The sequence below is a fragment of the Apostichopus japonicus genome, chromosome 1 (assembly GCF_037975245.1).
Source record: "Apostichopus japonicus isolate 1M-3 chromosome 1, ASM3797524v1, whole genome shotgun sequence".
In the NCBI taxonomy this organism is placed as follows: Eukaryota; Metazoa; Echinodermata; class Holothuroidea; order Aspidochirotida; family Stichopodidae; genus Apostichopus; species Apostichopus japonicus.
This window is the reverse complement of record NC_092561.1, coordinates 2864578-2891532: the sequence shown is the minus strand read 5'-3', so window position 1 is coordinate 2891532 and position 26955 is coordinate 2864578. Positions and strand designations below refer to the sequence as shown.

The following is a 26955-nucleotide window of genomic DNA, read 5'->3' as shown; positions in this document are numbered from 1 at the left end:
GTTACTCAATTTCACGTGATAGGAGGAGCTGCGGTAGTAACAAGTCGATTTTTAATGCACGATAAGTAATATAGAAACCAAGAAAACTAAGTAAACAAATATGTATTAATTAGTCCAGCTCACTGGTACAGGCTTGGAATCCCCAGTTGTTAAAATAGTTATGGCCCAAGGGTGGACTTTGGTGGGTTCTTTGCTTTCGAAATTTTCAGATTGCGGTACCATATACGATTTCAGCATATATTTTAAGAGGATAAATATCAAAGGTTGGCCCTAAAACCCAGTCTTGCAAGTATGCGCTGACGAGATTTCAAACGTACTGAAATGTGCATTGCCTCTACGGCTACTACTCGCAGTGTGATAAACAAAACAAAAATCAACGGTTGAGGAGTTTGCTTACAAGTAAGGACGTCGCTAGGTGTATATTTCAACGCAGACGATCATTTTATACCCCCCCCCCTCCCCCCAAAAAACTAGAAAATAAAACACATATTAGTTAAACAAACAACAATTTAACAGATTAAAACAATCTTAAGGTAAAAAATCCAAGCTCAAAATAATAAAGTAACATCTAATTTATGTTTATGCCGGTGACTGAGAGGTTAAATTTCCAAAAAGGTGTTTGTGTAACCTGTGATGTTATTAGAAAAACGTAATGGAACTGTATTTAATAGGTACTTTCTATACGAGGTCAATCTAAACGCTTCCCTCCGTGCCTTATCACATTTCTGTATATTTTTTTATGGGAAGGAAGTAATTTAGCTACGTTAGTGCTGTCGAAGCGCCGTTTAAGACAAAAGAGCGGACATTTAAGGTCAGTCGTTACAAAGGTACATTCGCATACGTGTACAGATAGTGCGCTTGAATCCAACAAATTCACTTTCATTTTGCATCGACTAAATGTTAAGTTATTTCTGCCTATGGAATATGCCATGTGGGTAATAGCCTATTTCCATTTCTCGGGTGGATTATGGCGTGGTAACAGGAGGTGTCAACCACGGAAGTGGCATTCTTGTGGGGTATACGACGCGGTTCCCGAGGGCGTAGGAACGGTGGAATGTGGAAATAGTGGTACCTCCCACTTGAAGAGAATCACAACTGAATTGTGACGAGTTATTCAGTTGAACAAAACACTGTTACAGCGGACACTGATGAATTTTTTTATTATTAAAGTAAAAGTAAGGTTAAAGAAAAAAAGACGGTTTCAAGTTCACTTATACAGTTTGAAAAAGAAAGAGGCAAAGGTGACTACTATCATAGTGTAATGATTCACTTATTAAAAGCAACATTCCAGCGTGAAGCAATAATTTTGAAACAGTAATTGTGCAGAGGTTGTATAACTTCTATTCTGCAGGATGTCATAAAGACATGTAACCATAAATATATATATATATATATATATATATATATATATATATTTATATATATAAATATATATATATATATATATAAATATATGTATATATATATATATATATATATATATATAAATATATATATATATATATTTATATATATATATATATATATATATATATATAAATATATGTATATATATATATATATATATATATATATATATATATATGTATATATATATATATATATATATATATATATATATATATATGTATATATATATATATATGTATTACGTATTACTTGAGCCCAGTACGTTAATACACTAGATCAGTCAGTGTGCATTGAATGCTAGGTTCACAGTTTTGTGGTTGGCTACAGTAACCTGTGGTTACCATGTATCCATCTACCATGATCCAAGCTACTGTATAAATTAAGGAAGAAACAATAATACAATGTATGGGCCTAATTATACTATGATATAAACATAGACAGGGATAGCATTACAATAATATATTTTTCTTCATCTCTATGCGAGATAAGATTTATAATTTGGCAGAAATCAGTGAAGGGAAACCTATGTGAACAAGACTTCTTAGATGATTAATTAAAATCCAATGTTAATCGTTTGGTTGTAAAAGTATCACTCATTGGATCAAACAATGCAAAATGTCCACATAACTGTGGACATACACATGGTCTTATGGTGTTAGTGATTTTATTTTAGTGAATTTCTATCGTGCAATTATAGAGAGTATTTTAACTACAAACATTTTAGTCTGGTTTAGTCGTGTGAGTCAGAGGGATCTAGGGAAACTTCAGTCAGTTATCAGGAGTGCTGAGCGTATAATTGGCACTAGTCTACCGTCCCTCCATTCACTATATCAGGAGCGAGCACTGAGGCGTGTAGACTGTATTATGAAATACCATTCCCACCCAGCATTTGTGCATTTCAATGTCCTTCCCTCAGGAAATAGATTACTAGCTTTTAGAGGTTCGAAGCGTTTTACCAACAGTTTTATCCATCTGCAGTGAAGATTTTCAATGCGCATCATAGTCGCTAACTTATTTATTACTCCCTGTATCTTATGTCTTATTTGTTCTGAATTCTGTTTTATTGACTTAGCCCTCTGTTTATCGTACAAGTATATATTTTATGGTTCTTGCCGTACATATTTCTTATCATTCGTACTTTTTTACATCGTCACTTTTATCGCAATGTTTTTATACCATTGTCGATAGCCTACCGGTATTTATTACTCATGCAATATCACTTTTTATATGTGTTTCATCGTTTTGCGTTTCAATTTCATGTCTGTTTTAGAGCTCTTGTGTTTTGAACAATTTCCATTGTATTTTTATGCATGTGGCTGAATAAACCATCTATCTATCTATCTATCCACTCTCATAAATTGTTTTAATATTTAGTTATTAGATCCTGTTAAGCCACAAACTGGATATTTTCAAATATGTATTTACTGTATATTGCCTTCTAAAACTTCTCGGTATATTGACAACAAACGATTTGTAGTATATTATTAGAATATTATGTAATAAAAGTATATCAGTTGAATAAAAAAGAAAAGTAAAGTATCCGATATATTTTAAAATCGTTGATATTCTATTGGTTTATACTTCCTAACCCGTTATCATACTTATTAAATAGGTTTCCAGATAAAATTCAAAACAGTACAGGATAAAAAACATTGGTTAATGTTACAAATCAAGGAGGAAAGTCACAAAATGTGGTAAATCATTTAAAATTAAAAACAAAACATTTTTAATCAACAATTCATTATAGTCATCCGTACATTAGCCATATAAAAGGGAAAATTTATTTGCGTATTACGTTTCACTGTTGCTTGGTATTTTTCTCTCCGTTAATGTATAACTTTCAGACACATTGTAAAATAATTGTTGTGAAACATAACTGCAACTTTGTTTGTTCAATAATTTTTGAAAGTAATCTTTAAAAGGAAAATAAATGATTAAAATATCCCAACATTTTTGTTTTATCTCCTTTGTTTGCGTTTGTTTTGTTTTGTCATGAAGTTTAATAAGCTATTTTTATTATTATTATTATATTTTTAAATACTTAAATAGGATAAAGCAAAGTTAAAAATAATTATAATAAAAGCAATGAGTGCATTGTTCGCACCTCTCATAGGGCTGACAGCACCGAACCCTACACGAAGGACGCCCTCAACTAATCCACCTCATTCCACCTCCACCTCTAAAAGGGATGCGAAAAGGGTATACTATACTACTATCTTATGCATTTCCTTTCTCGAATCGCACGTGATCACTTAAATAAGTAAACTTATAATTGATGTCAGAGTAGAAAACTGACATCAAGATTTTATGTTTTGCCCATTTTTATTACAATTTTTGCTTGTGTTACCCTTTGAGTGGATATAACTTAAATATTTAAACATATGGTGGTTCTGAAGATTACAATGCTTTGAATCTAAAAAATAGAAATGTACCCCTATTTTAAGGTATAAACGTTGGCAATATACATGCAGGAATTTCAAGTCAAACTTCACGTCTTATAATTTCCAATTGAACTATGACTTCTGTGAAATTCTTTCATGCTTTACGACTGGATATGAGTCGCCTTTGTAGAACTCAATTTCCGTGGACTTATACCAGTTTCTAGCAACTCAAATTGACCTAAACCTATTTAAATCGATATATCATCGATGTAGCTCTTAAACATATTCCAAATCCCGATTTCGGTGACGATTGACATGTGGAGATACATCATGTGGAGATACAAGTCGATTTAAACTGGCATAAGTCGAATTAAATTGGTATTATGTCGATTTAACTTGACATATACCGATGTATTTTACTTATCATCCATTTAAGTTGGTATATGTCGATTTAAATCGATGATATGTCCAATTAAACTGGTATATGTCGATTTAAACGATGATATGATGAATTAAACTGGTTTATGTCGATTTAAATCGGTAGAAGTCAATTTAAGCTGCTGGAAACTGGTATAAGTCGAGGACAATTGGTATATGTCGATTTAAATCGGTATAAGTCGATTCCCCACGATTTGAGACTGATGGCCCGCCATACAGATTCTCTCCTTTGTCACGTTATTGACTAGTTACTGTGCTCTTTTCCAGCAATAAACATATCTTTGTACGCATTATGTCTTTAAAGTTTTTAAAAGGATTGTTTCTCGCTAGATTCGTAACTATAATGAGTAGACACACGAAGATAGGCTCCGAATAGTAGTTCTCTCATTTGACGGTTTTACATATAAGCTGTCTAACGGTGTGACATCATGCGTATCTTCCACATGTCTAGATTCACTTTCTATAAATATCTACCACATGTCTAGATTAACTTTCTATTATAAAACTAACCAATCGGCCTTGTGGCTAAGATCATGTATAGTATCTGTTCCCTTTCGAGGGGAATGGTGATGCACATGTGCACCCGACGATGATCACACAGTCCCGATGCAAGGGGACTGGGGTTGAGAGCGGATCAGTCGTTCGATAGTTTGGTTTCATGCCCAGGTTCTTTCCTGGGCGACTTTTCCTTAAAAAAAAGTATTATAAAACTAACCAAACACAGTGGTGCATTTTTATATGCATAGTGCAATATAAAACGCAACTCCGAATAGTAGTTGCATGACGAGGGTGTACTCGTGACATAAAACAAACTCCGTATATTTTGGATTGCCAACTCGTGTATTTATTTGTGACTCCTGCACACTTTGACTTAAGACTTAACAACGCCTTGTACACGGTTCACAACTGTATCCAACAAATCGAACTACCAGTGTTAATATGTTAAGTAAAGAAAACCGCCGCTCGAAGTACTACAACACAAGCATCTCTAGGTTTTTAGGCTTCTCTCTCGAGCTGGCCAAATCATGGTCTAGCTCGCTATCAAAAAATGAAGCCAAAAAAGTGAACTAAATTTGGTGGCGCTACAACGCTACATACCGACCCCAAATGAGTCACCCCAAGTGCTAAATCCCTTTAATATTATAGCGGAGTATTGCGTGCACAGGATTTCTGGGGACTGAGTACTGTATGTAGGCTTACAGCATGTAAAGCAACACTAAATTGATACACAATATTAATTAAAGAGGTGGCGCACTACACCAGTAGCTACGACGCTACAGATGGTTGTTTAAGCTTTCAATCGGTGCCACAGCCTTTACCTACCACATATCTAGATTCACTTTCTATTAAACTAGTCAGGCAAACCGGGCATTTTTATAGGCCTATACTACAATGCAACTGTGTTAACTATACTAATCGTTCGTACCAAGCCTAGTCTTTGATGGTTGCTTTTACATTCGCAATGGCAGATTTGATTACGTTTTTACAATCTGATATCATCATGTTATCTTCTATTCGTACTTAATAAAGGTCGATAATCAGTTAATTAAAGGCACTCTCTCAGCTAGGAAATCGCTAATCTTGTCTCAACGTACTCCCCGATTTAAAAATAAAAGCAATGCTGCCCTCTTCTCACAGCGGCAAAATATTCATCTCTTTAATGTGGCATTCTCATCCTTAGCTATAAACAGCATACAGATCTGGGTACTGTTACCGCAAAGTATCAGGTTTCCGAGATTCTAATCCACCTCTCACAGTGTTGCGTAACCTATAGGCATACTGTGTAATTGTACTATGTGCTATGCGAGCAACTTTCCACTTGTTATGTACGCAATTTTTCGATTGGCTATATGGAACAGTGTATATTGTACTGCTGGGAAAACGCTATACCAGCTCGTAGGAGTCATATGGGCCGTATGATCTCGTGCTGCCGATTTTTGTTGGAGAAATTGCTGAAGAAATAAAAAGCGAATAGTTTCTGAACTGAATATGTGCTGCTAATGTACTTTTATTTGACGAAACGACTTGCTTCCGGCCTTACGTTCTTCAATACTTGCGTTCAAAATAAAATAAAACTGTTAGCAAACTGCTTATCCACTAGAGAGCCTGTGTAGGAAAATGTGTGGAAGTAAGTTGGTCTGACGTTTCGATCCTAGCAGGATCTTCTTCAAAGGCTAAATGACAAGTAACAGAAGGGACAAGAAAAACACGCACATAATAGAGACAGGTTAATGAGCATGGTGAACACAAAGAGATAGATGTAAGTGGATTAGTAGACACGGGATGGAGAGAAGAATGAAAGAAAGAAACCAACAGGGGAAGAGGAGAGGTAGGAGATAAACAGTGGAGGGATAAAGAGAGTATTAAGGGAAGGGGGTAGGGAATAAACTGGAGAAGGACAAAGACAAAAAGGTGTGGAGAAAAAAAGGTGGAAAAAGCTACGAGAAGAGGAGTGATGGGGGGGGGGGGGGGGGAAGCAAAGGGAGAAGGAGGGAAAAAAGAAAAGTTAGTCATGTCCTTCCTGAATGTTGAGCCCATGAGGTTTAATGGTGCGAAGGCGTAGCATCCACAACCTCCCTCTGCTGATTCGTACTAGCTCAGGACGGCTACCTAAGGATTCAATCCCCTATAGAGACATGTCGTTAATGGTATGGTTCCAGGTTGGGAAGGTTAAAGTGTTCTTCAAAAACCAAAAGATGAATGACCTTCGGCACAGGGGTAAACTGGACTCCTCCAGCTGCCTTTACTACATTTTACTGCATTACTACAAACATATGGTGGCTTCCACGGCAACTCTCGACCAGAGTATGCTGTATTGGCCCAAAATATACCAGATATTCAAATATGGTTACCTTTGGTCAAAGTTTTGAAACTGGGACATTCAGGCATTTTATGCTTTCAATTAGAATGCCGTAGAACAATTTGGAAAGTAAAGACCTGTAGGAAAATTCTTTTTTTAAATATTCTAGCATTTATAGCATGCTAAATTAGGGCCAATTCTACATAGCCTACCTTTAAAATATCCTGTAGCCTACTCTGGATGAACACTATCTACTGTTATATGGAATAATGGCTTGGGTTAAAGTATGAATATGGTCACTTTAAAGAGGCCATGACACGAAAAATCCAACTAATCGAGAGTAACTTCCTCTTAATCTATGAGAAAATCTATGTTCAAAACTATCCTCATCACCATGAAAACCTCAAGGACTAATTAGTAATTAACGTTTTAATATTCGCATCCGAAAATAGATATCTAAGAATGCGATTTCACAACAAGACAATGATGACGTCATGTTAGGAACACAAGTGCCAAGCCCAGGCATGTACCGGATGCGCGACGATCATACCGTTCCATATACACGCACATTTACACTGAGAGAACAACCACTGTATTACGCTATATCGTTAGAAATTTCAAGTTTGTTTTACAACTGTTTTAAACTATCCGAGAGAAATGCCGGTCCGTTGTGTTGTTGGGGGCTGCATAAATATCGTAACCCATGCAATTAGCCTTCATCCATGGCTGAAGGACGAATAAAACACGGCGATTATGACCAAGTTAGTGCACAACACCAGCGCCGATTTCACTGGGCCTAGCCAGTATGCAGCTCCGTATGAAGCGAACACTTCACGGGAGCATACTACGATCCCTCCTTTTTGTTATGAAATAAAACAAATGGACTTTAACGGTTCGACATAAAAGAGTCATTCTTCTGTTAAGTAATCCAAAAAAAAACTTCTCTGAAGACCAGATCGGGGAACAGGAAACCTCCAAAGGGGCAATTGGCGATCCTTAGGAGGTAGCGCGCCGAGCACTAGTAGTACTAGTATTAGCGTTACTACACTGAAGTCGCAATAGACGAAGAGATTTTACTGTATCATCTAAATTAACACCCCCTTCATTGCTCTATTGTATACTAATAAGCTATGAGGTTAGCTTCAGAAGTGATGGGTTACATCTTCTTGTGAACAAATCTCAGTGCCCCAATTTATTTCTGGAATATGCTGGATCAGTTAGTTATAGCAATAATTTCTTATTCCTATTCCAGGAAAACTATTTTTTTATGTTGTGGAGGGAGTGGGGGTAATGGGGATGGGTCAAAATAGGTAGGCAAAAAGATTTTATTCCAAAGGGTGTTTAATTAAATCTCAAAGCGGTTTATTTTAAAGTCACAGAGCCAAAAATTCACACAACGTAATTCAAGTCTTAAATCATTGAACAAAATTTATTCAATATCAGCTCTAGACAGTCATTTTGGACAATCTGATGAAGCCTGTGACTAAAGTAACATTACCAACAATCATTGTATTATATGACATAAAAGTAAAACTGTACTTTCCATAAACATTATCATTCTTAAATTATACTAATGTAATTTGTGACATCAAAAGAGGTTTAAAGAAAACAACTTACATGAAATTTTTTGCTTTAAGCCTACAAAGCAGTTGTATGTCCATCGCTATCAATCGTTGTTGTGACAAATTAATTAGAATAATCCAGAAGCAAATACAATAAAGGGTTATTTAAACCAAGAAGCACTGCACGAAGTAACTCACATGCAAAAATGATACCCACGCACGACGACACGTACAACACTGACAGGCAAAGTGAAACACAGCATCACACGCATTAAAACAATCGAAGACCATTAACAGGGTGTACTGCTGAGTTTCTGAAGAAAGACTGTAAAACAAACCAACTGCTGCTGAAGAAACAAAGTCTAAACATTAAAGAGTTCTGCTGCCTCCATTGTCTTTATTATGACTTTTCTGTCAAATATCATTGGTGATATGGATATTTTGGCTTCCAGATTAAAGGTACGAAGCAAATGTCTGGGAGGTAGATGCTCCTAAAAAGGTCAATGCCCGTTCCCTTATGCACATATTATATGACATCACGGTCACGCCAATACTTGTGTCCAAATGCTTCAAAACATGCCTTTTCTTTCATTGTTGATGTTGGGTCTGGAAAATAACCTTTTCATCCTGAATTAAAAGTCATCAATTTCTATATATCAACACTGAGGGAACCCTGACGGATTGATAATCGAACACAATCGTAGTTTAGAAAAGGTGTTTCTGGAGGAATTTCTCAATCAAGGCTTCCTATACAATAAGTTTTCTCCTGGCAACTTGAATCCAGTGTAATGACCATTGGCTGGAAACTCACTTCTGATCCTTTGGACTGCACATGATGGTAGCACAACCCTGACGTGTCTTGCTAGGAACCCCAAGTACCATTGAACCTGTTGACTGTATAGGCTATGTATCTGTACTGCCTGGGGAAAAATTTATGAAAGTTCAAAATGTATTAATGTTGGCCCATGATGTCCAAAATAACAAGCAGGCATACAATGTACAGTTATGGTTACATTTGTTGTGAATTTACACCTTCCATATATCATGAAACATTCTTTTGTTTCAGAAAATTGATTTGCAAAACTCCAGGCCAAAGTACTAGCCAAGTAATAATGAGTATGAAATAACACATATGCCTACACACAGTATACAGCATATTGGTTGTAAGTTACCGTAACACAACGCACAATACGGTTTAGGGTGTTCCGCGAATTCCAACAACACATGCACAAAATGGACTGGATTTTGTTTTTAAATGCTTCGTTAATTAATTCTTACCACGTTGTATGTTCCTTGCAATCTTTTCGAACGGATTTCTTCTTCGATATGTTGTGGAGCTTCAATTTCGGCTCGTTTAACAGGCTCGAACTGATACGGTTCTAACACCTCCGGTCCACCCTCCACGTTCGGTTCAATAATGGCATGATCATCGCCTTCACTCTCTGCTTCGAATATGAGAAAGGGCACTCTAATTATAGACCAATTTCACTGCCTGGTGAAGAACCACTATCACTTTGAACTTCGGTTGCCGCAATTGGTTCTGGATCCGCCATTTCACAGGGAATTTTGATTTGATATCGCACTTGTGATCGGTGTTTGGTTAAGTAACTACTAGTGGTATGTGTACTTTTCTACTGTGTACGTGAATGGTATGTTCGGAGGATTGTTAGCAGCGACAACAAATGTGTTCAAAACGTGACGTCACATGACGTCATGCAAACGGGAAAATTTTCGAATAAACAAAGTTTCAAACGCCAAAAAGGGTAAATTCATTCTCAATTTTCGACTTGAAAAATCAAGTTTTAAACTGGCAGATTGGTTGATATATGTTCTAGAGAACATTTTTTGATGGATCCCAAAAATATAGGACTTCGAAAATTTCGTGTCATGGTCACTTTATCATAAAGATATGCAAGTGAGATAGTGGTAAGATTTCCCTGCTCATAGTTATTGTAGTTCAACTCAATGTATAGGTTTGTACAGATGCAATCAATGTGTTAAAATAAAAACATGTTACAATACTGACTTACCTAACTTAAGAACAAGCAATACAAACAATAGTAGGCAGTGTTCCAAATACGGAATGCAAGAACATATACCCAAATAAGGCTAGGAGACGCCATGCCTACATTATGGAACTTTTCCATGATAAGTATAGCAGCTTTACATAAAAAAACTCTGCCAATTCTTTAAAAGACCCTATAATGTCCCCTGCATTTCAAATATCTCCATCTGTGGAAATACCCTGCAGCCTGCAAATAGCATTTTCTGTACGGAGCCTGAAACTGACCATTGCCGTTACATTATTTAGTTCGTAAGTCCTTCTGTTCAATTCTTTCTTTCCATCTCATAACTAGGGTTCAATTTACTCTCGCTTTCGACAGAGTTATTTCAAATAGTGCAATATTTTATATGATCTACAAAAAAACACTGTCATTTGTTTAACAATATGCCACCCAAGATATTCATCACGCATATTTGAGGTATGACACACTTAACATTCAAGATAACTTTCTGCCTTGAATTCATGAACAGACAAACAGCCTCAGAGAAGTTGCAATATGTTGTTTTTATTGTGAGAAAATGAATCCTCTGTTTCTTTTCTAAACTAACCATTATCCATGCTCTTTTCTTGTTTGAGTGTGTCTCGCGGTACATCGCCATATTTCCAGCTACAATCCTCCTATCTGACGAATCGACTAACCATGGTCATGCTCTATTCTTGTCTGGTTTATGTCATGTTGCACAACATGCCAGATTGAGGGAATTGTTTCGAAAAAAATTTATGCCTGATCTCTTGCCATGTTATACAAACAATAGAATAGAACAACAAAATAAGGACAATAGCCAGTTGCAATCATCCTTACAAAACGGAAAATTTAGCTGTAACAGCATGTGAACATGTAACAGTATTTAGCAGAATTTGCATGATCGGAATTTCTTTCTTCTTATTTGTGTAGCGGAAAGTTACTGGCTTCAGAGGAGCATCACAGCACCTTGTTTAAATAAGTAAATTGATGCATGTAAAATATGCTCAATATTAATGTAGTCATCCACCATGTAGATACAGGCTCATTAAAATGTCGAGTTTCCACAATGGCCTTTTCTACATAAAATTGCAAGTTCAATAGACAAGATAGCTTATTTTACCATGCCTTTCGGCTAAGATCATGTGTTGCATCTGTTCCCTTTCGAGGGGAGTGGTGATACACACCCGACGATGATCACACAGTCACAGTCCCGATGCAAGGGGACTGGGGTTGAGAGCGGATCAGTCGTTTGGTAGTTTGGGTTTCGTGCCCAGGTTCTTTTCTGTGCGACCTTTCCTTGAAAAGTATTGTACCATGAGGCTAAAATCGGTCTTTAGCTCCATGATTCTACAAACAATAGAAGTATTACCCTGACCATGTACAAACCTTTCACCGCTGTGGGGGTAATACTTCCATGTTGTAATATAGCTATGAATATGGACAGAGATATGGCTAGAGGTTGTAGGGATTCTGAATTCAAGACTTGCTCTATTGGGCAGTTATTAACAAAATATCTTCTTTTATCTAATTTTTATTTTGAAAATGTATTTTTCCTAATTAGTACGTCGGCTACATGCAAGGAATAACATAGAAACATCCAGATAATTGTTATGATGTGTTGTTGTCATAATCTGGTGGCCTAACTGTATGGCTACGGGATGACTTTCATAAGCTCACCGCACGTACACCCAGGGAGATGCTTTAATTCTCGCTTTTCATGGTAAATTTTGCTGTATGTAAAAACTTGAATTGCATTTTACATGAGCTAAGTACACTGCAAAAGTAGATATGGGTCGTTCATCACTCTATGAAGTTTCGCAACTACACAACGACTTCATTTAAATTGACTTGAACGTAAGGAATGCATGAAGGAACGCTTAACTCGGAAGAATTAGTTCGACTTTTGCTGAGTCTTACATACGGGCTCGCAAAATAATTTCTTCTGGCAAGTTTTTTTTTCTATCCTTACCTCGATTAGGATGCATGGAACCTGATTCTGGACCACGATCTATTATAAACCACCGTCTTTGGAATTGAAGGAGGGACGGGATTTAAGGAATTGTGTACACCATAATCCCATAACAAATAGTGGAGGTACTACTCCCACCCCTGGAATTTGCTCCCATGATTCCAACATATTCGGGGACCGCAGAGATAATTTTGAAGTGGGAGGGGCTGATCAATCGGTACAATGGGCTCATAGTACACTTCTATTATTTCCTTTTTTTGAGGAAAAAAAACCCACCCACTTATGAGTGAAAAGATGGACCAAATTTCCATGGCAAAACAATTGGGAGGGGCTCAAGTCCCCTAGCCCTCCCCCCTTCTCCGTCTCCACGCTCCCTGATATAACAAAGTGCACTTTAGTTGAACAAAATATCTCGGACTGCATAATTGCCTTTTCAACCGGTTGAACTGTAGCACAATGGAAGAAAAGTCACACTTGACTTCATGGCGCATATAGGCTATGTGACGGCATGTTTTGTGTTATCGATACAGTGTAACAATGGGTATGCAGGTGTCGCACCAGAATTAACAGCCCAATTTCACACTACACTTGTCACTTCCCAAGGCCGCTAGAGCATAGCTGCAGGTTTCAAACTCTTTTCAAACTACTTAGACCATCAGTAGTTCAATTCGTTCTCTTCAACATCCAAGAAATGACTCAGAAAATGCAAAAACACTAGGTCAAATGATCGGTTCTGTGGCCGAATGGATTATGGCGGTAGCATTTGAAGCAATGAGGCTTAGGCTTATAGCCGGGTCATAGTAAGGTGGGTTTTTCATCCAAGAGCAAACTACGGTTTTCCTGTCTAAAATGACTTTCTAAATTGAAAAGATCCCACAATTGAGCTTAAAATGTTGAGTTGGAAGCCCCCGACGTGTAAGTTGTAATCTTTAAGCCCTTACGGGCTTCTCCCACATTCGTGGTTGCTTAAAAGTCGTAAAAATCACTACCTGATTATAATTATTAATTAAGGGCAATATTTCCCGAAAATGGTTTGTAACCTCTCAGGCGGACACGCACTATAATAGTGGTGGGGTACCTATATTATAAGTGACTGTGTTGGATGTGCCTCAACATTATCTTTGCTTGGGAATTCCACTACTAGGCCACATAGAACATAAATTATTTATTTTTGGATTCTGTTTTCCTGGCGTGAGCTCTCTCCAGGCTCTCAGAACTCAATTATGAGCAAAGTATGCAGCCATATATGTGTATAATAAAAAATCGTCTTTCAAAGATGTTGTACTGAAGTTGCTTCTCGCTTTGAATGAATGAAGGATTTCCTTCAACTTGTCATGTCTCTTTGTCAAGAAGTGGTCACACATGAGACCCAGGCTTTGCTTGGCGATTTTGTAGATCAAAGCAGATGGGGGTTTACCCAGCAGGCTAAACTGCTTAAATGTGCTTAATGTATTAATTTTATTTTGCTGCACATTCTCAAAATTCCGTTTCCACTCTGGTTAATTTAAACTTTTTGAATTTGAGAAAATCACGAAGAAGTTTATATCATAAGTGTTACTTTTGATCAACTTGCTAGCACAGTACTAGCTGTAGCGTGATGTCAATATGAGTGCAGAAGTATGAAGTGGGGGATGGTGGGGTGGGGTGGGGTGGGGAGGGAGGGGCTAGGCTATTTGTTCTGCAATCCTTTTGTTGCTCAGTTGAGAATATTGAAGGTCTTTAGAAAAATAAAAGTGTGTTTCAGTATGATACCTTACCTTACATGAGTTTACAATATATTTAAATCAGTACTTGCATTTTGCCAGATGTATTGATCAAATTTGAATTATAAGTATGTTTATCGTTTGCATAATTATATGAACTCATTACTTTAACATCACATAAGCCATGTGTATACTAATGCTATATATATATATATATATATATATATATAGCATTAGTAACTTATATATATATATATATATATATATATATATATGTGATATATATATATATATGTGATATATATATATATATATATATATGTAACTAACGCTTATTCAGTCAGAACAAAATTCAAGCTCCATTTCCCAAATATTAAATAAACTTGCTTTGCTGTCAATGTTTTCTGTACATAGAACTTCATCACAATGAAAAAAAAAACTACATTTTTTTTGTCTGTGTGCTAACTCTATTGTTGCCAAATACATTCACAAGATGCATTTAATTTTATAATTCATTTCTTCACTAACCATATCCTATGAGACTGTGGTTTGATCTAAAGATGCTGGGCAAAATAGAAAAGAAATTTGATCATATGCAGCTACAGATTAATCGTAAAATGCACTGTACTTTAACGCTCTCCGCCATTAACAACCAAATTGATGTTGAAAACTGTAAATGCAATATTTCTTAAATTTCTGATAAACTACTTAAATTCGCATCATACACACCTCTCCCTGTGTGCTTTGTTTTATCTTGGTATAAACCATCATACAGGATGTCTAACAGTTAATGGCTTTTTTCAATATTGCGGAAGACACCTACCTTTGCTATGTTGGTGCTCATTTTATTCCAAAAGTGAGCTTGATACTGTTCATATTGTGATTTGGCTATCAATCACTGGCTTGTATTTTCATTAATTGTTTAAGACGAATGCAATAATTTTTTTATGGATAGGTAAAAGGTTTAAACAGGAAGAAGTAAAGTTTTATTTGGCCCTGATCAGCCTTGATTTTAACCTACTGCTTAAGCAGTATCCGATAATATAAATAGCTCTTACCTCACTCTTCACCATTTATGTAATTATTGGACAAAAGACAGAATCTCAACAAATTTTGGTTCATCTCGTGAGTAGTGGTCAAGTCAGAGACATGTGAATAGAGATGAGGCTCATTATAACTCAGGCTTTTGTGTTCTCCCCCATGTTAAGAAACAGTTAATTCATTTAAATATTGCATTTCATCCCTCCATGTTCGACTGTTAACACTGTTTTATTTGAGGGTAAATGGTCAGTTTTATTCACTTTTTAATATATACCATCTATTTTTGCCTGTTAGTTCTGATCTGATGGAATAAATAAAACAGTTCAAGCTCATCATATTTTGTTGCTTCTTCCCCTTTCTTTAATACTCATCTTGAATAAATGAATTTTGGAAATGTGTTTTAAAGAAAATGGAAGTTTTGTGAAGTACTGTAGAAGATTGTACTTTGGAGCATGTAGCCGTATGGCATAGTAACTAAATGAGACCGATAGCGGCTGGTATGACCGTTTTTATTCACCGATATATTTTCTGAATATTTGTCTTTGGTTTCACCTGAAGTATCAAAAGCTTGCTCTCGAAGATTAAGGGGAATTTTATATAATATTTTATCTTAATAAGAATATTTCGTTTATTCAAATAACGATAATAGTGTGACCAGCTTTGAAGTGTTAAATGGTGTTCATGGTTGTTGAATCATCTTTTCCTCTCCTACCCCATCACCGGCCCTCTCGTCCATCCAATCCTACATAATAAGCAACACTGTTTTTTCCCATTGGAGGAAGGGACCCGGAATGTTATAATCTAGAGGGTTTGACCCTGGGTGCGATGAAAACAGGGAGCCCTCAGAACTCCTCCCCAATGTAACCGACGCCCATGTAGGTCCAAAAAACATGTTAAGCTTAGACGTAAAATGGAATTACGTGACATGGAAGGTTGTAGTGATTTATTCTTTGGTATTTGAATGGCAAAGGGGTGAGGTTGTAAATTCCTACACCCCGAATCTGCGCATTATTGATGGGTGGGCCGTAAAATATGTCTTAGGGTTCAATAAACGATTACGAAGAAAAAACAAGTTTATGAACAGTCACTGAGAACCAGTCTTTCTTCTGCAGGTTATAGTCACCAGACACCCAGCAAACTTGTCCACGAGATTACTTTCTGTTACTATTTATGATCAATTCGGAAAAAGTGTGATTTTAGTCAGAAAAGTAAATGTAAATAATCCAGCCTAATGAAAGCGTTGTAATCCAAAATATCTTTGAAATGAGAGAAACGGAACGTTTCATGAGATCATTAGTTAAGCAGTACGACTAGCTCATCGTAAGGATCCTTATGCAATTCCCCTCAATTGGTCAATGGCTGTCTTCTGACCCAAATACCCACTAGAGAGTCTCGGGCAACTTTTGAGCCATGATTCATATTTGATAATAAACTTAAAATTTTGATTGAGAAAGGAATGAGGTCAAATGGTGTACGATAGTTGCTACCGTCGTTTTCGCATAATGTTTGAGTGCATTACGTGAAAGTAGGGAGTATAGATGACAGTTTGCCGTCGGCTTTGTCCTGTTATTCGAGACCATGGTCCATGTCAACGCATCACAGTGACAAACATATCTAACTCTCCAATTTGAGAAATCAAATGACGTCAGGAATGAAAAACTTGTGCAGGTACTACCATTGTCTAGCCGTCCCAGTGTTTTTCAAAAGAATGCTTGGGGTAGCTCGCACAGTAGTTTTCCATATATGCAAATTATACCTCGCACCATCACATTCAAGCAAATGAGCAGATGACAGTTTTCTTGAACGGATAAGAAATTCTTCTCATGCAAGAATGTGAAAAGCCCTATACTTGTTAAATTAATTCTCCATTATTAAGACCGGGATAATGGCCGTCCCCTTGGTAACCTAAAACAATGCTGTTAAGTTATTCGGTGCCATCTTTGAAATACTGCAAAATTTGAAATGAAACATTTGAGATGAGGACCCATCTTTGGTTCAGCTATCTGTAACCTACGGAACTGAAGTAAGTGCTAGCATTGTTACGTACGTCGGAAATGCATGCTTTCGCTTTCATTTTCAGATGAAGAATGAATGGGAAATTTAGGTCCAATACATAGGCTTCACCTTGGCTGGGATTCGCCTTCTAGGATATAAATCAATGCAGTGAATAAGACCAGTTATGCAAATGATAATTAACAGAGCGTGTTGAGATGAACAACATTCGTTTATTAGATTTCATGATGCAGCTACATAGTGAATTACTGAATTCAGTACAAATGAAGTAAGGTTATTCATATAAGCGACGTTACATAAACAAGCTGGGTCTAAAGTTCATTTAATTATTAAAAAGGGATTAAATATTAGAAATAAGTGCAAAATTACAATTCATTGTAAAAAAGCTAAAAATGAAATTTAAAAATATATCAAAAATACGGCGTGTTGCCTCCATACGTGGTTAAATTGTCAAATACTAAACAACTAACGAAACTACTTCTATCACAAGCATAATATACAACAAATGTAATTTGGCTGAAATATTTCTATCATTTGGTCTAGGTCTACTACTCGACCTCTTTATATTGACATTAATTAGACAAATTCAAACTAACAGAGCAAACGATTTCTTAATAGAGATGAAAGGAAAGATTGACTACATCCATAATTCCAAACGATGGATGCAGAAGAAAACTTGTCCGGAATTTGACCCTTTTACAAATGTACATGTTTTTTATGTATTTTCTGAATAATCATTAGTACTTTTTATCATAACTTTAACCGATTAAACAACATCACATTGTTCTAATTACGTTGCTTTTTAAAATACCGTGTTGCCTCCATACGTGGTTTAATTGCCCGAGTCAAATACTAAACTACTAACGAAACTACTTCTATCACAGGTATAAAATACAACAAAACTAATTTGGCTGAACAATTTCTATCATTTGGTCTAGGTCTACTACTCGACCACTTATTCAAACTAACAGATCCAAAGACTTCTTCATGGAGATGAATGATAAGATTTACTACATTCATAATTCAAAAGTTTGGAATGTATCTATAGTAAACGTATAGGTAGGCATATTACGTTAGATATTGTACTAAATTGTATCTATCGAATTGCATTTTGCATACTGAGAGTAATTTAATATTTAAGTGTAGGTGGCGTGGTCGGATCTTTTGTGAAAGACGTGGTCGTATATTGTCTCATATTAATGCACACCAGCTAATGAATGCAAGGTATATATTTGTCTTTCTGTTACTGATTAGTTTACGTGTTTAACAGTAGTCATAAACTGTGTTACTATCTTATACATTTAATACGATATTAATAAACACCAAAACCAGCGATGTTTTACACATCGCTGCTAGGACTACCAATCGTACTTAACATGTGCACCCTCACTGTTCAGCAAGGTCAATGAATTAAATAACATTTAACTAAACGTACTACCATGGAAGTGTAACCTCATGTGGTATTACATTGATCTCATCAATGGTTGACGCAGAAGGTAACAAACTTTAATTTTGGAATTAAAAAAAGAATGTTTTGCTAAATTTTACGTCCATGTCTATGGGACATTAATGACAATATGATTTATTAATTAGAAATAATGCAAGTTGAAAAATATAATGTTAAGTACTTTTCAAGTTCTAGTCAATTAAGAAAGGAAAAGTGGAACTTTGGTGTGAAAGAAAAGTAATATCAATTTTCGCTACAAAACGAGAATAAAGAGTTAAGAAAAGAAAAGAAATGGTGAACTGTAAATACAAATACAAACCTTCCTGTATTAACTACTACGGTAATACATCGAATAATTAATAATTACGTAAAAATAAACAACTGTGACATCGCGTAATCGCACTCAAGACATTAGAAGTGTTTGTAAAACAAACAAAGAAGATGGTATTGTAAGGTTTACTTCTTTTGTACAGGTTGGAAGACTATAAACAATTATAAATAACACTTAACAAACTTGATTTTCTCAAGTTCTTGGACATGTGTGCTTTCTCATATACTTGCTTTTTACAAACCTCTTAATCAGACTGTACAAATATTAAGCGAGTCAAAACATTTGTTTGCTAATATCAAAGAAAATGCAATTGACAAGCAACTGTTGTGTAAATTCCACTTTTCTCCACAAAAACGAAGAAAGCGGTTACGCAATATTATCAAGGAATTGTTACGGCCCTAGCAGCTCGTTTCAACACTTATACGCTTTTGCTTAGGTTATCATTCCTTGTAAACAATGAACGCCATCTGATGACGATCGAACGGCATTTTAGGAGCAGCACCGGCATCCCTTCCTCAGTATCATATGGAAGTAATCGATTAAAGAGAGGCAGAGGTAAATAACTGAAGAGGAGTCTTATGGGAGAAAGCAAAGCGTGAGCAAGAGGAGATGGGAAGAAAGTTGTATAACAGGATGCTGCTACGTCATTGACAACAATAGTCCCATGCATTGTCATTGGGCAATACGCTCCTCGACCTAGCTCGTAAGTTACTGAGGTAACTTTGTCAGGCATCATCACACCATCTTGTAATGTAAATATGACGTTACCAAGGGATACGTCCTTAGCGGCAACGTTACTACCAAGACTACCAACAGGCAATAAATGACCTGGTGAAATACGCAGGTCTTTACCTGAAGATGTTTGCAACCGGACGAAGGTCATATTTTCATCTTCTCTGGCGTGTGAAATGAGATAAACCTTATCATAGAATAGATTACTTTTCTCGTCAAAGACAAGAATTTCATCATCTACTCTCACGTTGGATATTTTATCGATGTCCCTCTCTTTGATTTTAACTTCAGTGGAACCCGCAAAGCATTTCCCTGCTTCTAACTTACATTCCTCAATAACTTCGTTATGCTCCTTGATTTGTTTAAGTATTTCAGCTTCTATTCCATCATTTCCCAACGACAGTTGCTGTGCACTTGTAAGCTTTTTAGACACTTTATAAAAGATATCTTTAGGAACCTCACGTTTACCTATCTGTGCCTCCAATTCTGCTAATTCACTGGTATTCTTACCTGTTAAGTAAGACTTTAGTTTTTCTTTAATTATTGTTGAAATGATACTAAAGGCACTATTCCTTAACTCTTCACTTTCCTGCAAACATTTTGCTCGCGTTTGTTGTTTTCTTTTTTCGACCATGATTCCCAAGATACTCCGAAGCCAATTATTATTCTGCTTTGCAAACGATTTGGCTACTTCGTTGAAACTTATATCAGAACCTGCGATTTGATCACCTACAAGTTCAGTAAATAATGGTTGCCAATTACCCGGAACAGAGTCATCTTTGTCTCCCAAGTCAGTTTTAAGGTGATCTAACTCTTCGTCAGTTTTACCTTCCAAACTGTCATAAAGGTTTTTCTTTAGGTTTTCCACGATTCTGTTTAATTCCTGTTCTCTTTGGACCTCTTGCAGTTGTTTCGACTTTGCTTCAAGACGTTCTTTTAAAACTTTACCATCTATGTACCCTTGGATTTGCGTTTGATTTTCAAAGAACGTAGCCTGAATAAAGCTTTCAGTGTGTTGAATGCCAAAATTCACATTTTGAGACTCAAGAGCCTCAATTAATTGATTAGTAAATCTAACAGACCCTAGTTGCTTGTTTTGCTTTATCTTTTCTAACTCTTCTTTGGACTGTTCTTTTAAGTAGTTACTTACCAACGGTAATACAATGCTCTGCATTTTATTATTCTCCACCTCTTTTTTCAGCCGCTGTTGATTCTTTTCGTATTCTAATTGTAGTTTCTCCTCTTGAACTTTCACGGCTTTTAACTTTGCAATGAGTACTTCATTTTCCAGAACGAATTTTTCTAGGTATGTCTTGACATCTTCACTCGTAATGAAAGGTAACTGCTCCAACCCAGAACTCTTCATGATGTGTAGTGTCTCCTTCCTTACCTTTGGAAGTATGTTGTCGAGTTGTGTCTCTGTCAAATGCTTCAGATAGTTGTGCACAAGAAATTTATGCAATGTGGTTTTCATATGGGTCAATTCGGATTCCCTGGCGATTCTTTTCTTTCGTTCTTTCTCTAGTTGCTCGACTCTTGCCTTGACGTTTTCAAACGCTTTGTTGGAATACACACACCCTTTGTTTTCTTGTATAAAATGAGCAAAACAATGAAGGAGTTTCTGACGATGTTTATCTGTCAAAATGTCATCGTCAAAAACATTTTCAACGGCTATTATTCGATTGTTGACATGCTTTAGTAGATTCGCAAACTTGCCCTTTTCTTCCGTTTCCTGTTTGACGTACTCTTGCAACGACTTGTTAGAACCAAATGTTGCACGAGCGTTGGTCAGAACTACGAGGCAATTCTGGTAAATATTCTTACCAAGGACTTTCTGGTTGGGTACAATATAAAACATTAAATGAATGTGACGTACACGAGAAGTAAATCGACAGGTAGTATGAAAGGAGAATACGTATTGGGTGGCGATTTTAATATATGGAGGATATAATCAGAAACATTTCGTCCCTTTCTTCGTTTTTCATTGCTTTGCTTGTGTTTGGCAATGTGCGTGTATGTAACTTTAACTTCATAAAAATAACACACATTTTGTTTTAACGTGGTTTATATCTCTGTATGTTCTTCGAAATTTCTGTATAGAAAACTAAGCAGTTTTCTAAAAAGTGCGAACTTCTACACTTCACAACGATCGAACTTACCTCGATGTCTTTAATAGTGTCTTGTTCCTCTTTCGTGAATCTCGATGTAGAACCCAAAACCAGCAGAAATAGATGGATTCCTCCCTTAAAGTTGATCAACGTTTTCGCTATTTCAAGCACCATATCTTCATTTTGAAAATCGTTGGCCGTGTCAAAAAGACCAGGTGTGTCAATCACAGTAATATGAAATCTACTTTCCTTAATGTCTTTTATGTCAATTGTCTTAGTCACCGACGCACTGGAGCCACTTTCTTTAAAGGAAGGTTTTCCTATAATTGTGTTTCCAGTGGCGCTTTTACCGGACCCAGTTTTTCCAATCAAAAGTATATTAATTTCTTCCGGAACATCTTTGTAATCTCCAATGTTGTCATATTCGCAGTTGATGTAATAAAATTTCTTTTCTAAGTCTTTCCATATTTCGATCTGTCTCTTTCTGTCTGATTGTATCTACGATAAAAAATGTTATAGATATTACTTAATCATACAGTGTGAATAAATTCAAACCCCTTTCAAGTCCTAATTTCTCCCTTAAAATGAAGGTTGAGATACTCTCAATCCTAACAAACACGCCCAGGATACACCTAGTTGAGTATAAAGTTAAATGTTAATGAGTACCCTTCCCTCCACAAGACACCACACCCCAATTTCGACAAAATGTCAAGGGCACGTAGAGAATTGTATCATCTTGTAACATCATTTCGATGTAGCTAATGATTTTGCTTCACACCAGTGTAGATGGGAACCCCAGCCATTAGATATCTTCACAGGATACGTTGCACAAACCACCATATAACGTTGTGTTTGACTCGCAACTCCCCGGCCCCACGCATTAGCTTAAATTCTTCAGAGTTTCATTACGCTTGTTATTCGTGGTTATTTTAACTGAAGAGTCTGCAGGAACAATGCTTTATATCTTCCTCACATGTCCCAAACGATCCAGTCTTGTGTTCGTGATGATTATAATAACAGGAAAGACATGATTTCAAATGTATCTGAACATAACAAATACAGTTAAACCCTGAAATTCTGGTTCAACAGCATGTAAGTTGTTGTATAATTCTTCCGCTAAATGTTACGTACCTTAAAAATACCTAATTACTTTTTAAAAAAATGCTCAAGCCTTTTTTCTCCTCTTTGTGGGGATTGTTACAAGTTCGGTGGTTTTTTCTTTCTCTGTAGCTTTGGCGTTGATTTTCTTTTCATCTATGTCTTTCAGATTGTTTTTACTATTGAAATAAATAATTGGATGCGTGACATCAAGGCCCTTAGCAAGAACCACTAGCGTCCTTTCTATAGTCTCCCTTTTGGCCGACGGCATATCTACCTTTGAATATTATTTCAGAAATTTCCAAGAGAGGAATTAAATACATATGTACCTTAACATTATTCGAAACAAAGTGAAACACACAAAGATGGTATAAAGAGTTGACTTAGAACCTAAGTAATTAATGCTATGAACACAGTCGAAATGCATCTATCTATCGATCTATATAATATATTCCATTACTAGGCCTGTGCATATCGTTATCTCTTGATCAAGTTCCTTTTCACCTTTGATATCTCCTTTTCGTTTTCTTGGATGAACAATCTCATATATTGCATGGCATCTCCTGCAGTGATGGGTGGGCAAAGCTCCGAAACATGGCAAGCCTGCATTATGTCCTTAACATTGTCATCGAGCGTAGTTTGTATGTTGCCGAGTTGCTGCTGAGATAATGTTTTCAAATACGTCTGTAGAAGAAATTCATGCAAACGTCCTTCCACGTCCTGATATTGCTTAATCCTAGTTTTGGCATTTCGGAACGATTCCTTGGTATACGCCAACCCTTTGTTATCCTTTATCACCTGAGCAAGACAACAGAGAAGTTTTTGGCGTTGTTGATATATCATCATGACGTCTTCTTCATCAAAGCAATTTTCAACTGCTATTATTCTATTTTCGACTCGCTGAAAGAGATCCGCCAGCGGCCCTTTACGATCCTTTTGTCGATCGATGTAACCTGACATCTTTTTTTTACCCCCGAATCGTGCACGTGCATTGGATAAAACAACGACACATTGGTCACAGGCAGTCTCGACAAGTAGGCCTATTCTCTGATGAAAATAAAGCATTGTGAAGAAGAATGTACTATAAGTGTCCATGAACATCAAGTTTTTCACCTACCATATTGCTAATCTAAAGAAGAAAAGAAAAGAAATATACGTTTTTTCTTAGTAGGAATTAATAAGTGCGAGGACTTGGAATTTCTAATGTTCAAGTCCTCAGTCACAATTCGAAAAGAATGCACACTCACATGATCCTTACAGTGGTGAATTCACCACATGTTATTGTGGCACCATTTACTACCAATAAATCCTCACCATTCAGTTGGGCTCATTTCAGTGCCAAAAGTAGTGTGAGAGGTGGGAGGCAGTGGGAGGAAGAAAGAATTAGATGAAATGTACTATAAAATTTGAGATAAACGTTAACATTTCCAACGTACTGTTTGGACCAACGTATTATTTAAAAATCTAAACTTATTTTGGTGCCTCCTGGGTCACTGCCCCACCGCCACCTTTCTTGACAGAAGGTCGTGGCTCGACGAATTTAAAATTAGCATGACATTTTGAAGGTAGGCTATTAGCAGTGTTGTCCCAAGCAGTGCTAACAAGGCTTACACAAAGTCGCTGAATTAATTTCATATGATTTGCAGATTTTGTATACCTATTCCGCTATGGAGAGTGATTGGGGCTCCTTGTTGGTGTAAATTGTTTAGTGCACTGCGGAGCAATGTAACTAGATGCGTCACTAAAGAGAGGTGGGCGGTATGCGGTGTAAAACCCACACAAATATTTTCCGGGGTTCCAAAGAAGCGGTTATCAGGAACATATTTGCGACTTTTCATGGAACTCACAAAAGCAGTTGTTGGACACTTCTAACATCAGGGGCGATGAATCAACCAGACTGAAGTAGAGTATTGGTCGCCCGGTTTGTCGGTAAGGAACTGGAACTGTCTGAGTACATGTACGGTCATGTTTACGAATGATAGTTTCTGCAAGTTTACCACTTTAGATTTCAAATATGAGGCCTAAATCATATAATTTCTGCGATCTCAGATCAACATGAGATCACCACCAGTGGTTCATAAGCAAGACATTTGCATATTGAGAGCGTTTTCTACTCCTTGTCATATTGACGTCACTCTACCACACTCTAGACATGATGTACACATTGTACGGTGCTGAATTATATTTCCAGTTTCTAGTTATAAACACACGCACCAGTCAGAAATAGAAAGTGACTCAGAAAAAGCTTTCAAGAAGGGGATAAATTCAACATTTGTGCCATACGACAGGGTTTTTTCTGTGTGTGTGTAAATGCTCCACTAATTGTTTCATCTAGGAATTGTGACGTTTCATATCGAAACTTCGACGTTTTCACTAAATTTTCGACGTGCGATTTACCTTACACTTTTGTATGACGTTTTATGATGTTTATCTCGATATGTTGCCGTTTTATCTCAGATTGTTGACATTATAAATCCAGACTTCGATAAGCTATATCGCACTCTCGCAAATTAATATATTAGTTCGAAAGTGTTTTGATTTATCTTAACATTCCATAGTGTCTACATCCCACCACGATATTGTGACGCTCATGTCAATCATCGACTTTTATGTCGATTATTCCATATTTTAAGTATATTTTCTGTCACAAATTTGATGTTTTACCATTACAATTTGGTGTGTTATCTCATATTTTTGACGTCAAAAATGATCTGTTTTTTTTTAAAAACTAAAGAAGCAATTCAAAACTCAACGGTATTTGAGAGTAAACATGGTTCTTCGATTGTTGATAGTGCGGTGTCATGAAATTTATGACACATCGAGAATAGTAATGGGAAACTGGAAACTTTTTGATGGACAAGAAAAGATGTGAAAATAGGGATATGGCCGAAGATTTCTAGATTTTCACAAACACAACAATATTTTTGAAAAATATACAACAACATTACATCTTACTCTCATCGAACATTTTAACGGTCATATTTAACGGTCACATATTGTCCATTCAGGATTGGTAGAAAAATCACTTTGACGAAGCGTTTTACTGTACTACAGTAATTAAAAGCTAATACACTGCCCTGGTGAACAATGTCAGGAATATCAAACCTTGACACTAATCAATCTGTCAACTGAGAACACAAACGTTCGTGATCTTATTATGACCGTTATACACTCTATACTGCTCTGTAAAATGGAAAAGAGTTGTACAATTATCGGATTGACGACATAAACGATTCATCAATTATCATCTTTTCTTAAATTTTTAGACATGTTTTTTTTTAGCAAGGTAATTATCAGCAATATAACAGGAAAAGGATAAATAAGTTTATGCATAAGACTTTAATACTTACCGAGATCATCTTAGTGATTTCTTGATCCGCCTTCTCTTCGCAAACCACGAGACAAAGATGAATGTCTCGTCCAGATTCAATCATCGTTTCAACAACATTTAGTAGTAATTCCTCATTTTGAATCCCGGGTGTGTCGACTACCGTTATATTAAATGTATCCTCCTTGATAGTCTCAAACTTTACTGACTTTGTTTCCGGTGCATCCGTGTCACTTTCTTTAAAACTGTATTTTCCGAGGAGTGTGTTGCCAGTGGCGCTCTTTCCAGCTCCACATTGGCCGATCAAAAGTACATTGATATCTTTAGAGATACCTTGATATTGATGGATGCTGTCATGCTCACATAAAAAACTTGGATCGTGGAATTTCCCTTCAAGTTTTTTCCATTTTTCTGTTACTCTTTTCTTCTCTATTTCTTGCTGCAATGAAGAAACATTGAATAAATTATGACAGAAAACAGGCTGTTATAGCTTCTTACTTTTTCGAATGAATCTGTCTTACTTTTATCATTGAATTATTAAGAAAGCACAAGCACAATCATGTG

At 36.4% G+C, this 26955-nt stretch overlaps 1 protein-coding gene across 1 annotated transcript in view; it reads right to left on the bottom strand.

Annotated features, from left to right (window-relative positions):
• Nucleotides 1-17539: 17539 nt before the first annotated feature.
• The window catches only part of LOC139980079 (uncharacterized), a 33313-nt gene continuing 23897 nt past the window's right edge, over nt 17540-26955 (bottom strand). The window contains exons 3-6 of the mRNA XM_071991485.1: nt 26414-26830; nt 23568-24110; nt 22017-22463; nt 17540-21691 (exon numbers count right to left, since the gene is read on the bottom strand). Of these exons, the coding sequence (XP_071847586.1) occupies nt 19544-21691; nt 22017-22463; nt 23568-24110; nt 26414-26830 (3555 nt within the window). The 3' untranslated portion in view covers nt 17540-19543. The remainder of the gene's footprint in view (nt 21692-22016; nt 22464-23567; nt 24111-26413; nt 26831-26955) is intronic.